Source organism: Pseudophryne corroboree, chromosome 4, assembly GCF_028390025.1.
Source record: "Pseudophryne corroboree isolate aPseCor3 chromosome 4, aPseCor3.hap2, whole genome shotgun sequence".
Lineage (NCBI taxonomy): Eukaryota > Metazoa > Chordata > Amphibia > Anura > Myobatrachidae > Pseudophryne > Pseudophryne corroboree.
Window position 1 is genome coordinate 507950101 of NC_086447.1, and position 16422 is coordinate 507966522.

Here is a 16422-nt window from a genome sequence, read left to right on the forward strand (position 1 = left end):
GGAGAGGACGCCAGCCACGTCCTCTCCCTATCAATCTCAATGCACGTGTGAAAATGGCGGCGACGCGCGGCTCCTTATATAGAATCCGAGTCTCGCGAGAATCCGACAGCGTCATGATGACGTTCGGGCGCGCTCGGGTTAACCGAGCAAGGCGGGAGGATCCGAGTCTGCTCGGACCCGTGAAAAAAACATGAAGTTCGTGCGGGTTCGGTTTCAGAGAAACCGAACCCGCTCATCTCTAATTATAATGGTTTTAAAAATAATCTCTTTTGTCAGGTTGTCAGACACCAGCTTACAGTTATTCAGAGGTACCTGGCTTCCATCAATGAGGCCATCACCATCCTCATTAATCACCTGCCTTAAGCTAGTTACACACTATACAATTATTGGGCCGATTTGGCAATAATCAGGATCGGAATGATTTATTGTATAGCGTGTATGAACAATCGTTTTGACGTTTCACCAATAAATCAGAGAGATATTGCCCACAAACACACACCTACAATTATCCAATCGGTTGTTCAAGACTGAAAATCTTGGTCTCAGTCTCCCGATATTGACCAGTGTGTGCATTCTCAATAATCTGACCATATGTCCTGGTGGAAAAATCAGGTAGTGTGTAAGTAAACTTTATTTTTCCCCCTCTGCCTATGTAATGAGAAATCGGACGATTTTTCATAAATAACTTAACGTGTGTAACACAGATTTTGGGAATTTCGTCTAGCCAAATAATCAGACTGATTGTCATCCCATTCAAAACTGTGTACCTTTGTAGCTTTAATTGTATTTTTTATGGTATTATTGTTTTGAGAAAAAAAGGTTCAGCTAAAAATGTTTGTTCACATATTTCAAAAGTAACTATTTTACAAAAATGTAGATAAAAGTGATTTAAATTACAATTTGTGCTGTTTTTGTTTAAAAACTAAGGGCCTGATTCAGGTTTGTAATCAAAGCAAAAAAGCACACAAAATGGCCAAACCCATGTTGCACTGCGGGTGGGGCAGATGTAACGTGCAGAGAGATGTACATTTGGGTGGGTTATATCTTTTCTGTGCAGGGTAAATACTGGCTGCTTTGCATGTAGCCCACACATGTTAGACCACTTTATTTTTACACTGCAATTTAGATTTCAGTTTGAACACACCCCACTCAAATCTAAATCTCTCTGCACATGTTACATCTGCCCCACCTGCAGTGCAACATGGTTTTGCCCAGTTGTATGTTTTTTTTTTTGCTTTGCTAACAAACCTGAATCAGGCCCTAATTGACTACAAATGCTATGGCAGTTTAAGAAAAATTATGTCTAATAACTCAATTAAGCCATCAAACAAAGGATTTGTTGAGTTTTACTTTTGTTTTATGCCTTAATTGATTTATTAGGTGTATTTAATTAGACACTAGGGCAGATTAGAGATAAACACAGAAAATCAGGAATATGACACAGGATTTGAATGATGTTGACGCTTTGCCTGCCGTGATTGCTAATACTACATATGCATACGAATGCGCACGCTGTCTTTTCGGCATGTGGGCAACCTATAGATTCGTAATTGCTATTGCATTGCAAATTCTTTTGCTAGTGCGTCTTTGGGGCGTTGTTGGTTTTTATGTGCATGTTTTCGTGGATGTTCGCAGTTTTGTGTGGGAGCATTTGGATTTGAGTACAAACATCAAATAGGCCCTATGTTTGACTTGATCATGCAGTTTATTGTAGATGTGGTATTTGTCTAATATATACACAACACACTCACGTTTTGCATTTGTCTTTTCATTACAGGTAGCACTAATTAAACATGGCCACAATTACTCCAGTGTTGCGTGATTCATATCTTTATAGATATAAAGGATTTTGCTTTATAAAGGAACTGATGCCAAAAGAGTTCATAGACTCGTTGCAGGATTTTAAAATAAGAGATGATGACGTGTTCCTGATTACTTTTCCAAAATCAGGTGAGGTTAATATTACTTACACAATAAAAAAAATGTTTAAGGCTAAATCTGAAAAAATAATGCAATATGTACTGAAATATACCCTACACTCTCTATAATCAAATATAAAAACATGGGTCTCTGATGCTATAATAAATGGGGTAGCCAACACATATAACAAATAACTGCAAAAGAACAACAAAATTACACTTTATATACTATATAACAACCCCTAAAAAGCAAAAATGTTGGTATTTATACTGCTAGCAAGTTTTAGGAAACATATACCATCCTTCCAATTTCTGTTATGTGTTTTCCCTAGTATTATCATGGTCACTGTTAAAATTTGGTAGTTTCCTTTGCAATGCTGAGTATACCATCAAATTTATTACTGTGCAAGATACGTCCGACATGTGAATCACACATATCTATTTATCTAGATATGTGGTTTTCCGAGATGAACTGTATATGCCACTTTTACCTGCATTTTCTAATTCTGAATTTGCAGAAGTAAATTCAGAATTACAACAGTATCACTCAATGACCTTGTGCCCGCGGGGAATAGACATGGACCACGAGGGACAGTGCACTGGAGACATGGGTATGCAGGTAGAGAAATAGAAGGTGGAGAGCCCTACTCATTAGACTTATATACAAAAATGAGACTGACAGGTGAAATAGAACAAAATGAGGCTGGTGGGTTGAGAGATGAGAGTTTAGAAGGTAAGGAGAGCTGATAGTCTTTGAAGATTAGTGGCATATTCAGGGAACATTTGAAGCAATTCAGTGTGATAGGGTAGAGGGAAAGGTGGGAGAGAAGACCATAAAGAAAGAGTTGCAATTGTCCAAGCAGGAGATGACATGAATAAAAGACTCATGGATGAGTAAGGTGTTGGAAATGATGTGTGTGCAAGTGTTGATATTGCAGAGCTATGTAAGCATACACCAGTGGATGACTCTAACTATGAACAAACCAGTTATACTTAGCCTGTTGAGTAGATTTATTAAAAGAAAGCAGCAGTGCTTAAAGTGGTCCTAGAGAGGTTGTGGAACCCATCCCCCTTCCCCACACCCGTGAAATAAAGGGATTGCGTGCGCCACAGGCCACAAAAAGGGGCATGGTCTCAAAAAAGATACGTGGTCACCCAATAGTATCCTCAATTTAAATTATGCCGCACAGTAGCACAATCTTATTAACATTACACCACATAGTAGTGTCTCTTATTCTTGTTAAAACACACATTAGTGCCCCTGATACACAAAGCCCACAGTAATAGCACCCCAAATACACATAATTCCCACAGCATATAGTGCCCCTTATACAATGCCCCCAGTAGTAGTGCCCCTTATGTCCCCAGGAGCAATGCCCCTTGTAAAATGCCCCTATGCAATGCCCTTATTCGTTGTGCCCCCAGTAGTAATGTCCCCAGTGGTAATGCCCCATGTAGTGTTGCCCCCAGTAGTAATGCCCCCGTAGTTATGCCCCCAGTAGTTATGTCCCCAGTGAGTAGTTATGCCCCCAGTAGTTATGTCCCCCATTCAGTAGTAATGCCCCCAGTCAGTAGATATGGCCCTAGTAGTTATGCCTCCTGTAGTTATGCACCCAGTAGATATGCCCCCAGTCAGACATTATGCCCACTGTAGTTGTGCCCCAGTAGTCGTGCCCCCAGTAGATGTGACCCAGTAGACGTGCCAACAGTAGACATGCCCACAGTAGACGTACCCCCAGTAGATGTGACCCAGTAGATGTGCCACCAGTAGACATGCCCGCAGTAGACGTACCCCCAGTAGATATGACCCCAGCAGATGTGCCCCCAGCAGTTGTGCCCCCGGTAGATGTGTCCCCAGTAATTGTGCCCACCGTCAGAAGTTGTGCCCCCAGTAGATGTGCTAGCAGCAGATGTGCACCCAGCAATTGTACCCCAGTAGATGTGCCCCAGCTATTGCGCCCCCAGCCGTTGTGCCCCCAGTAGACATGCCCTCTAGTAGCGCCGCTTACACACATGCAGAAAAAAAAAACAAGAAAAAAAACACAATACTCACCAGCCCCGCTCCTGCTTCCGGACAGCTGCTGCTCTCTGTCTGGCCACCCGCTCTTCGGATCTATGGGAGAGACATCATGATGTCTCTCCCATAGTGCCGCACGTGCACACTGCCTGAGCCGGAGCTTAGGAGTGAGAGGAAGAACCTGGCGCTCGCTGGTAACAAAATCTCAGCAGTCACCTGACTTCTCCCTGGGTAAGGTGAGCCGGAGGAGGTGAAACTGCGTTCCGGCTCTAAATGGAACTGATGGAACGCAGTTCTGCCCCGTTACAGCTCACTTTAACCTCTGGAAAGTAGGAACATTCATACACACTGATACATTGGTAATGGAGTGGAGCTTGTACCTGATTCAGACTTGTAAGTAAAAGCAATAAAAGCAAATAACTTTGTGTCTATGCAATGGGAGTATTTACATTTATATTTTTTCTGTGCAGGATAAATACTGGCTGCTTTTACATGTAGCCCACAAATGTTGACAGCTTTATTGTTACACTGCAATTTAGATTTCAGTTTGAAGTCACCCCACCCAAATCTAAATCTTACTGCATGTTACATCTGCCCCACTTGCAGTACAATATGGTTTTGCCCATTTGCTTGCTGTTTAGCTTTGCTTACAAATCAGAATCAGGCCCTTTGAGTGGAGTGGGGTTTCATACACCTCGCCAGACAGCAAGTGTATGCAGCAAACGGGTAGTAGCGCAGGAGTGCTGCAACAGTGTTATAGCAGGTAATAACCAGGTCCTTCTGAGCTAAGTAGGAGACATCCTTCTTCCACCTTGTCACTCTACACAGTAATGACAAGATAGCCCCTGCAAATGGCCATCTTGGTACAGGAAATGAAGCCTCCCTGGTGGGCCAGGAGGATGCAGTCTACACAGTAGCACACTCCTCATTCAACAGAATGGACATATTCTAGATATGTTGCAGAGGTGGAAGAGGCAAGAGTGGATGATGAATGGAGTTTGAGGAGAGATGTGACAAGAGAAAGAGGGGTGTAATACTGCTGACCGGTGGTCAGGAGACCGCCGGTCAGCTTACCGACGCCGGGATCCCGGCAGCATACCGACGCCAGGGATCCCAGCGGGGAGGGGCGAGTGCAGCAAGCCCATTGCGGGCTCGCTGCGCTCGCCACGCTGCGGGCTCGGTGGCGACCTGCAGTCGCCACGGGTTCTATTCCCACTCTATGGGTGTCGTGGACACCCACGAGTGGAAATAGTCCCTGTTGGTCGGCATGCCGACCATCGGGATAGTGAGCCGTCGGGCTGGTGGAGCAGGTCATGTGACTGTCGGTCAGCTGACCGGCGGTCACATGATTACCAACCCGAGAAAGAGGACAGTGTTAGCAACAGGAAGACAGATGTGAGAAGAAAAAGTCCTGGACTGGTGGAAGACAATAAACTCAGTCTTAGATATGTTAACTTTAACAAAGTGCTGGGACATCCAAAAGTGCTGAAAGAGACACATTAAGAGATAAGAGACATGTTGACAGGGAGGGAAAAGATTTTTTAAGCATCATCAGTATAAAGGTTTTATTGTAGACTACTGAAGATGATGAGTTCACCAAAGGAGGAGTTTTTATACAGAGATGATAATTTCCCAAGCACAGAGCCTTGGGGAACACAACCAGGGGTGAGAGGGAAGAAAGAGAGTTGGAAATATGGTGAAGAGCTTAAATTGGATTCTTTAAGGTAAAATAAGCCAGTCAAAGTGTTGGAGGAAAGGAGAGTTCTAGGCACCCTGCAAGCCAAATTCACGTGCCATGAGGCATCAATGGTGCCACCCCCAGGACCATGCGCTATGGCTGGCAGCACTGGTCACACAATCCTAGTTACCCTGCAGTTGTCTGTTCCTTGTCTTTCCCATTCTATCTTTCTAAGCAAAGTATGTGAAAGATGCAAGTGGTATGCCTAATTTTAGTTTACAGAACTCAAAACTCAGCAACTCAATGCAATAGTCATTAGTAAATTTATAGGAACATCTGGCTTTAGATTCTGTGAAGCGATTTCTACTATTCAGAGCATTTATAGTATTTCATATTGGAAATAAGTTTTCACAACATTGACTTTGTGATAAAATAAACATTAGCAAACAAAGCCCATTTTTAAATGTAATAAGGGCCTGTTTTTAAGCAAACCAAAAAAGCACCCTAATGGGCAAAACCATGTTGCACTGCAGGTGGGGCAGATGTAACATGTGCAGAGAGAGTTAGATTTGGGTGGGTTATATTGTTTCGGTGCATGGTAAATACTGGCTGCCTTTTTTTTTACTCTGCCATTTAGATTTCAGTTTGAGCACACCCCACCCAAATCCAACTCTCTCTGCACATGTTACATCTACCCCAACTGCAGTGCAACATGGTTTTGCCCATTAGTGTGCTTTTTTGGTTTGGTCACAACCCTGAATTACCCCCTTAGAATCCTACAATGGCAAATACATGGCCCAAAAGCATACCATAGATCACTGTAATGTAGCACAGGACTTTGTTTATGAAATGAGACAGATGTAATGAAATGAGACAGCAGTAACTGACAGAGGCCTAATTCAGTAAGGATCGCTACTGAAACTGAAATAGCTATTGTCTCAAAACTGCTACTGCTAAAAATCACATGTGAAGACCGGTCCAGAAAGGAAAAAGACGCCCACCACTGCATTCGCAAATTTGCGTATGCAGTCGCATAACTGGTTTGCACATGCAGAAATCGAGCACCATTGACAGTTGACCCATGCCTACTCAAAGATATGTGAGGACACATCTGTAGGTCCATATATCTCATTACCTTCCTTCATTTCAATATGGTATACAGTATGATGTGTCATCAGTCTAAAGTTTGCTACATATGTATGTTATCCCTGAGCATTAAATAGTGATAAAAAATCTGAATGACCATATATAGACAAGTCATTTGAGTAAAGTATTATTTTTATTTAAAAAATGGACATTAATAAAGTACATTGTGCATTTTATTAAATGAAGAAGTACTGTTTAAACTTTGTTTCCTTTTATATTAAAGGAACCATTTGGATGCAGCAAATTTTAAGCTTAATCTGCAGTGAAGGACACAGAAATGGCACAGAACAAATTGACACTTCTGAAAGAATACCATGGTTTGATTCTTCTATGGGAAAAGTTCATGTTAATCACGATCACGAGAGTCAGCCATCACCACGGTTATTTACATCCCACTTAGCTTATTTATTTGTTCCACAAGGCCTAAGAAATAAAAAAGCCAAGGTAAGAGCAACAAACTTGACCATGTCAGAAGATTTGTTTCTAATAGTAACTATAGTACAACTACAATGGCAGCTTTCAGCTCATTAGCAGTTACTCAAACAGGTGTGGTATGCGTGAACGCGGTCAGCATGCCAACAACGGTATCCCAGCAGCGGAATGGGGGAAGGGAAGGCGAGCGCAACAAGTGGTACTCGCCACGCTGTGAGCCAGTCTCTGCTGGCCGGCATGCCGTCTGTCAGGATTGTTAGGGGGCGGTATGTAGGGGGAGGTATTGTGCCGCCTTGTCACATAACTACATCCCACTCAAACAGTACAATCATTTTTTTTTTTGTTATTAAAATGTAAGAGTAAATGACCCCATACACTACAACGATATGTCTGAGGCTGAAGTCGGATGTAATTTCCCTTGAACTCCCCCGGGACCTTCCCAGAAGTGATTCCATATGATTTGGTACTTTTGTGCTATTTTTGCATAAGATATATCGCATGCGATTGATGAAGCCGCTATACATCACATGCAATATATCGTACAGCATACAATTGTACCATGAGATATATCTGATGGACTGGATAGAGGACTCTGGGGGCTGGGAGTGTCCTGAGAATGCCAGTCAAACTTCCCTGTGATACATCGCATGCAATATATTACATGCACAAAAAACAAACTTTTTTCATCCGATTCCATCCAATTCTGATACATCATTAGTGCAGCACCAACGACCTAGGGGATCCTATCCGACAGCCACGGGGACGCGCATCAGATTGGATACGATCTAAAACACATACGATTGTACACAATTTCATACAATATATCAGACTGATATATCGGAATTGTATGAAATCGTGTAAAATCATCCTAGTATATGGGGCCCTTAAGCTCTCACAACTAATCACTCTTTAACATACTGTAATACTGTACTATGACTTTTTAACCTAAATTTAAATATGTAATCAAACCAGTCATTAAGCATGGAAGTTGATACTAATAAATCAAGTTGTTTTTTTATTAAGGTTATCTATGTGATGAGAAATCCAAAAGATGTCATGAAATCCTTTTATCATTTTGAAGCCATTCCAATTTATACTCAAAAGTCACCAGATTTTGCCCACTTCTTTGAGAAGTTTTTAGCTGGAGATGGTAAATACTGTATATCCTCTATACTATCATTTAGTGCATTTGTAGATAAACTGTTGACACGTCTACAGCCTCATGGCAACTTTCACTTCTACAGGTCTTATTTATTTTACTAGAAGAAAAAATATATTAATGTTAGGAAAGAAAAATTGTTTCAGGGGCTGCTATTTGGGTGTGGATTAAAAGATTGACAATAGTATTGAGCAAAGGCTGTGTATACTTATGTACAATACTATATAGTAATACAATATGTCAGGTTGTCAGTCAACAACATATGGTCAACATGTATTAGATGGACAGGGTCAAAAGGTCAACATGGAAAAGGTAGGCAGTACAAAAAGTCGACAGGTACAAAAGGTGGACACAAGTTTTTTTTAATCCATTTTGGCGGGTCATTTTGTATGTTTAACCATATGCGACGGGTGTACCCACGCAGGCGCGTGTCACCCCATCCCACCCCCGCTCAGGCTGCAGATTACTATTTCCAGTCGTAAACATGGATAGTAAATCAAGACAAAGTTGAAAAAGCATTAAAAAAACCCAATAAACATGTGTTGACTATATGTATGTGGACCCTTTGACCATGTTGACCTTTTTTACCTGTCAACCTAATGCATGTCTACCATATGATATTGACGTATTGACTATCAACCTATCATCTGAAACCCATTTGGAATTGGTGTGACGTGCATAGCAAAAATGTTGAATATAAGTACAGGTTGAGTATCCCTTATCCAAAATGCTTGGGACCAGAAGTATTTTGGATATCGGATTTTTCCGTATTTTGGAATAATTGCATACCATGAGGAGATATCATGGCGATGGGACCTAAGTCTAAGCATAGAATGCATTTATGTTACATATACACCTTATACACACAGCCTGTAGGTCATTTTAGCCAATATTTTTTGTAACTTTGTGCATTAAACAAGGTGTGTGTACATTCACACAATTCATTTATGTTTCATATACACCTTATACACACAGCCTGAAGGTCATTTAATACAATATTTTTAATAACTTTGTGTATTAAACAAAGTTTGTGTACATTGAGTCATCAAAAAACAAAGGTTTCACTATCTCACTCTCACTCCAAAAATTCCGTATTTCGGAATATTCCGTATTTCGGAATATTTGGATATGGGATACTCAACCTGTAATATCTGTATAAATGCATAAGAACTCCCGCAGGTGAGCCTTCCAAATCTTTAATCTACAAAACACAAATTGTGCACTGTAGTCACCATGATTTACATCACCTTCCAATACATTTAGGCAACTAAATTCATGAAAGATCTTTTTCAACAATCTTAACATGATATCCATGGAATTGATTCATTGTAATAATCTGGTCTGCCTATGCACACAGGGCCTTACTCAGAGATTATGCTAAAGCATTCACAGCTGCAGCCCCATATGTAGCAAATGTGCAAAAAAGTGGACATTGCTAATGCTATAGTCGCCTGGAAGTGACTTGAGACAGACAATGGCAGACTCACAGATATCAGCATCTGAGTATAAACACGCAATGTTATTAGCAGATCCTCAGATAATTAAACATCTCAATGGCTGCAGGCACTGGTGCTATGTTTGCATACGAGAGTATTGATGTAGGCACGCTTATGCCCGGAAAATAGCTGCAACATGCCTGTGTTGTTTCCACCTTTCCCCGTTACCACCCTGAAATGGTCCCTGACTGTCAAAAGTAAATTAATCCTCACTTCAAGCAACATTTTATCTGTGACGCATGTACAGTTGACTGGGAATCACTCAACTGCATCACTCTGTTATGATATTGATTTCAGATACTTGCTGTTTAAATCTTATTTGGTTAAAAATTCTCTGATTCAATTTCCCCTGTTTTTATTATTCAATCATGTGATAATTTTAGGATTGTGTGTGTATATACTTTTTTGTTCATTTTTAACACTGAATATATAGTCCAATAACAAGTGGAGAATCAAACTTATCTGTAATTTGTTTCCCACAGTTTTTGCTGGCAGTTGGTTTGATCATGTTCATGAATGGAACACTCATAAGGATGATTTCAATATCCTTTTTGTAAAATATGAAGATATGATCAAGGTAACGTTCAATATATATTTTTATATTTTGTAAGATTTTTTTTACTTCTATATATATATGAATTAAGTTCACAATAGGAATATTATATACCAAAAGCAATTTCAATGTAACAAGCTATACATACTGTAGGCTGAACATGCCATGCAGCGAAAACCCAGTGGGTCAATTACATACACAAAATTATAAAAAGTTATAAAAAACAGTCTCTATCCTGTCATTTTAAAGTTGTTTACCAATGCATTATTACAGTAGTGATGTTTTATTTATAGTGTATATAGTTTATTGTGTATTATTTTATTTAGATACATACAGTTCATCCGGAAAGTATTCATAGCGCTTCACTTTTTCCACATTTTGTTATGTTACAACTTTATTCCAAAATGGAATAAATTAATTTTTTTCCTCAAAATTCTACACACAATACCCCCTAATGTCAATGTGAAAAAAGTTTTTTTTTTAGATTTTTTTGCAAATTTATTGAAAATAAAAAAACTAAGATATCAGGTGTACATGAGTATACACAGCCTTTGCTCAATACTTTGTTGATGCACCTTTGTCAGCAATTACAGCCTCAAGTCTTTTTGAATATGATGCCACAAGCTTGGCACACATATCTTTGGGCAGTTTCACCCATTCCTCTTTGCATCACCTCTAAAGCTCCATCAGCTTGGATGGGAAGCGTTGGTGCACAGCCATTTTCAGATCTCTTCAGAGATGTTCAATCGGATTCAAGTCTGGGCTCTGGCTGGGCCACTCAAGGGCATTCACAGAGTTGTCCTGAAGCCACTCCTTTGATATCTTGGCTGGGTGCTTAGGGTCATTGTCCTGCTGAAAGATCAACCGTCACCCCAGTCTGAGGTCAAGAGTGCTCTGGAGCAGGTTTTCATCCAGGATGTCTCTGTACAATTCTGCATTCAACTCTATCCTGACTAGTCTCCCAGTTCCTGATGCTGATAAACATCTCCACAGCATGATGCTGCCACCACCATGCTTCACTGTAGGGATGGTATTGGTCTTGTGATGAGCATTGCCTGGTTTACTCCAAACATGAAGCCTGGCATTCACGCCAAAGAGTTCAATCTTTGTCTCATCAGACCAGAGAATTTGTTTCTCATGGTTTGAGAGTCCTTCAGGTGCATTTTGGCAAACTCCAGGTGGGCTGCCATGTGCTTTTTACTAAGGAGTGGCTTCCGTCTGGCCACTCTACCATTCAGGCCTTATTGGTGGATTGCTGCAGAGATGGTTGTCCTTCTGGAAGGTTCTCCTCTCTCCACAGAGTAATGCTGTATCTCTGACAGAGTGACCATCGGGTTCTTGGTCACCTCCCTGACCAGGGCCCATCTCTACCGATCACTCAGTTTAGATGGCTGGCCAGCTCTAGGAAGAATCCTGGTGGTTCCGAACTTCTTCCATTTACGGATGATGGAGGCCACTGTGCTCATTGGGTCCTTCAAAGCAGCGTATATTTTTCTGTATCCTTCCCCAGATTTGTGCCTCGAGACAATCCTGTCTCGAAGGTCTACAGACAATTCCTTTGACTTCAGGCTTGCTTTCTGCTCCGACATGCACTGTCAAGTGTGGGACCTTATATAGACAGGTGTGTGCCTTTCCAAATCATGTCCAATCAACTGAATTTACCAAAGGAGGCCTCAAAATAAGCTGTAGGAACATCTCGAAGATGATCAGTGGAAACAGGATGCACCTGAGCTCAATTTTGAGCTTCATGGCAAAGACTTATATACATGTGATTTCTTAGTTTTCTATTTTTAATAAATTTGCAAAAATCTAAAAAAAAAGTTGTCATTATGGGGTATTGTGTGTAGAATTTTGAGGGAAAAATAAATTTATTCCATTTTGGAATAAGGCTGTAACATAACAAAATGTGGAAAAAATGAAGTGCTGTGAATACTTTCCGGATGCACTGTAGGGAAAGCAGTATCATAGGGATCTCTAGCCCCCCAACATCACTGAAGGGCTCTTTTGACAGGCAGGAAATTATGATTACTGCATTAAAGTGTTTATCTAGATTTTGAAAAATTCAAATCATTTCTGACACAGAGCTTCTAAGGTCAGAACTTCTAACATTAGCTTATGGTATTGCTGTCACGCTCGGCGTAAGTTGGGGTTCCAACAACCGAGTTTTGGCTGAAGGGACAGCTACCTGTGAGGAGAATAAACGAGGTGGCTGAATGTAATTCCTCCTCATGGGGTGGAAGCCAAACTAAGTGTTAACATTGGCCGGAGGGCGTAAAGAAAAGGAGGACTTCGTAGGAAGATAACTGTAGTTTTAATGAATAATCAGGCTGTACACGAATATTGGAGCAATTGGAGAAACTGGAAGAATTAGAGTCTACGGTTAAATGACTTGAAGAGTGAAGCTGAAGAACTCCGGTAAAGAAGAACTGAAGACTGTGTTTTATGATTAAAAGACGAGGCTGAAGAACTTGGACTTTGAAAAATGAAGACTCTGGTATGTAATTGAAAGACGAGGCTGAAGAACTTGGACTTTAAAGAAATGAGGACTGTGGTTTGTGATTGAAAGATGAGGCTGAAGAACTTGGACTTTCAAGAAATGAGGACTGTGTTTTGTGATTGAAAGACATGGCTGAAGAACTTGGACTTTGAAGAAATGAAGACGTCTGTGGGAACCGCCGTTAGCACCTGGAGCTCCTCTACGACCTGGGCCCCGTGAGCGCTTCCACGAGTGGCAACAGACTTAGACAGCAGGACTGCAGCAGCATTTAGGTAAACGATGGATGAGAGCAACCAGGACCAGGGAACCAGAAGTAACCTGGGAGCATAGAGCTGGAGAACCTTTCACAAGGAGGTAACATGAAGCACTGGCACTCTCCCTCTGAGCTAGCCCCCTTTTGTAAGGGGAGATCACGCAGGATTGGCTGGACACAGATTGGGAACTTCATTGGTAATACTCTGGTCTCCAACATGGCTGCCCCCAGCACAGGAGACATACTTAGCTGTTAGCACACAGCTTTAGCCAGCTTCTGTCTCTGACACACTATACTGTGTCACCACTAGAGGACCTTACCGCAGCGATCCCCGCCGCAGCGCCCGGCTCTCCAGACCCTCGGACCCCGACCCTTGGCAGCTGCACATCCGTCCAGAAGGACCCGCAGCCAGCAGCTCCCTGCCGCCGCAGCCGCTCCAACCAGTAAGATGGTAATATATGTTTTTACTATATTCTATCTGATTTAAAACAATAAAGTTGTAAAATATGTAATCATTATGTAACTTTCACTATTCTTTCGCTATTCTGTGGGGAGCTACCCAATAATTAACAATGGGCTTCCACCCAAGTATTGGAAAGTATTCATGGGCCTAATTTGGGAAAACCCATGGGTCACAGCTCTAGAACATTTGAATGAACTTAATCAATTTCACGCCAACCACCTTTACATTTACCTGCATCCTCCTAATATATGTTCCCATCTGGGAAGTCTTCACAATAATACAGCGCAAAGGGTAAGTATAATATCATTTAGTGAATATTAAATTTCCTATTAATATCAAAAAGACAACGATGCATCCTTATATAAATAATCCATATAGACATGCAAGTAATCATTGTATTAATGTCTACCATACTTGAATATAGCAAACAGTATTATATTTCAAGTTACAATACTAAACATATAAACAATAATATTAGTTAGCCAGGGCTACTATTGTATATTATTACACTGCAGTATATTTCTGGTGGTGCACTATGGGGCCCTTTAGATGTACTTCTTGTAAGTGGTCCCAAGCATAGATGGTTGTCCTGATAAGGGGCGGTTTGGGATCGAAAACCAGCCCGGGAAATTGATGGAAGCAGCCCTACTAGGGGTGGGGGTCCATTGAGGGGGTGTAGTCTGTCAAGTGGGAGTGATTACTGCTCAGAAGGTCCGCTGACATGCATGCATAGAAAGTGCGCGTCGCAGGCATGTGGCAAATTTTTTAGGGGCGTGGCTTAGTGGGGAATGGGCGTGGCCACACAATAGTGCCAATTCACATTACACCACACATTAGAGCTGTTTATACACATTGGGGGTAATTCCAAGTTGATCGCAGGAGGATTTTTGATAGCAACTGGGCAAAACCATGTGCACTGCAGGGGAGGCAGATATAACATGTGCAGAGAGCATTAGATTTGGGTGTGGTGTGTTCAATCTGCAATCTAATTTGCAGTGTAAAAATAAAGCAGCCAGTATTTACCCTGCACAGAAACAATACAGGTTGAGTATCCCATATCCAAATATTCCGAAATACGGAATATTCCGAAATACGGACTTTTTTGAGTGAGAGTGAGATAGTGAAACCTTTGTTTTTTGATGGCTCAATGTACACAAACTTTGTTTAATACACAAAGTTATTAAAAAATATTGTATTAAATGAACTGCAGGCTGTGTGTATAAGGTGTATATGAAACATAAATGAATTGTGTGAATGTACACACACTTTGTTTAATGCACAAAGTTATAAAAAATATTGTATTAAATGACCTTCAGACTGTGTGTATAAGGTGTATATGAAACATAAATGTATTCTGTGCTTAGATTTAGGTCCCATCACCATGATATCTCATTATGGTATGCAATTATTCCAAAATACGGAAAAATCCCATATCCAAAATACCTCTGGTCCCAAGCATTTTGGATAAGGGAGACTCAACCTGTATAACCCACCCAAATCTAACTCTTTCTGCACATGTTATATCTGCCCCCCCTGCAGTGCACATGGTTTTGCCCAATTGCTATCAAAAATCCTGCTGCGATCAACTTGGAACTACCCCCATTGCACCAGGTAGAAGCTCTTATACACACTGCGCCAGGTAGAGCACATTATACATATTCGGACAGATAGAGCACGTTCTACACTTTACACCAGGCAGAGCACATTATACACATTGCACAACGTAAAGCACATTATACACAGAGCATGTTATACACTTTGCGCCAGGTAGAGCATGTTTTACACATTGCACCAGGTAGAGCACGATATACACTTATACATATATATATATATATATATATATATATATATATCTGCAGCAGAGCAGTGTAAGTTCGGTGAGTGCTGCCACTAACAAATATATATATATACATATATAGCAGCTCGGTGGCACGGCACTGAGCATTTTTCCAAAGAAAGATTTTGACTACAGCGTCTGTAATCTTTCTTTGAAAAAATGCTGAGTGCTGCGCCACGGAGCTGAAATAGCGAGGGCACCAGCAGTAATTGTTTGATAATGATGGAGTGGAGACCTGGGACTGTGTATTTATATATATATATATAAATATATATATATATATATATATATACACACACACACACACACACTATATATATATATATATATATATATATATATATATATATACACAGTATTTTTATATATAGATATATTGTAACATGCGACCTTCCACTAGACAAGACGCTGACACAGTTTACTTCCACAGCATACAGTAGTAAACAAACTTTTCACAGCAAGTTTCAATGGGTACCTTAATTAGGCACCAGTTCACAAACAGCATATACACAATCTCAGGCTCCCTGTCTCTAACCCACTGGCCCGCCCTCTATCGCCTGGCCACTTGTTGGCATCAGGAGCCCTTGCCCTAACGAGCTTTATAGAAGTGCTCCAATACCTGCACCGGATCTACATAGATGGGATCTCATGTATGCAATTGCAGGGTATTTCTGTGTATCAACAGCAATACAATACTATAATTTCCAACTGCCAGATAATCTTTGACACAACATTAAAGAGACAACCTGCTGTGTTCCAACACCTCCCTGGGGCTTCCTCTAGGTCCAGTCCTAAACCCAGGTCGCCTTAGCCCGGGCATCTGAACTGTTGTGCCCTATCCTGCAAACACCGGGGTGGCAAACGGACTGGACTGCCACATATCCTCCCCCTAAGCTTCGAGCCTATAGGTGAAGCTGAGTCCTTCTTTGGCGCACATACCTGCTCGCCAATATCAGCAGGCGTACCCCTTTT

The 16422-nt window shown here is 41.1% G+C and overlaps 1 protein-coding gene across 1 annotated transcript in view; it reads left to right on the forward strand.

Annotated features, from left to right (window-relative positions):
- Positions 1-16422, forward strand: part of LOC134909871 (amine sulfotransferase-like) — a 91126-nt gene that overhangs the window by 42210 nt on the left and 32494 nt on the right. Inside the window, exons 2-5 of the mRNA XM_063917203.1 lie at positions 1778-1950; positions 6984-7204; positions 8216-8342; positions 10330-10424. Coding sequence (XP_063773273.1) covers positions 1794-1950; positions 6984-7204; positions 8216-8342; positions 10330-10424 — 600 coding nt within the window. The 5' untranslated portion in view covers positions 1778-1793. The remainder of the gene's footprint in view (positions 1-1777; positions 1951-6983; positions 7205-8215; positions 8343-10329; positions 10425-16422) is intronic.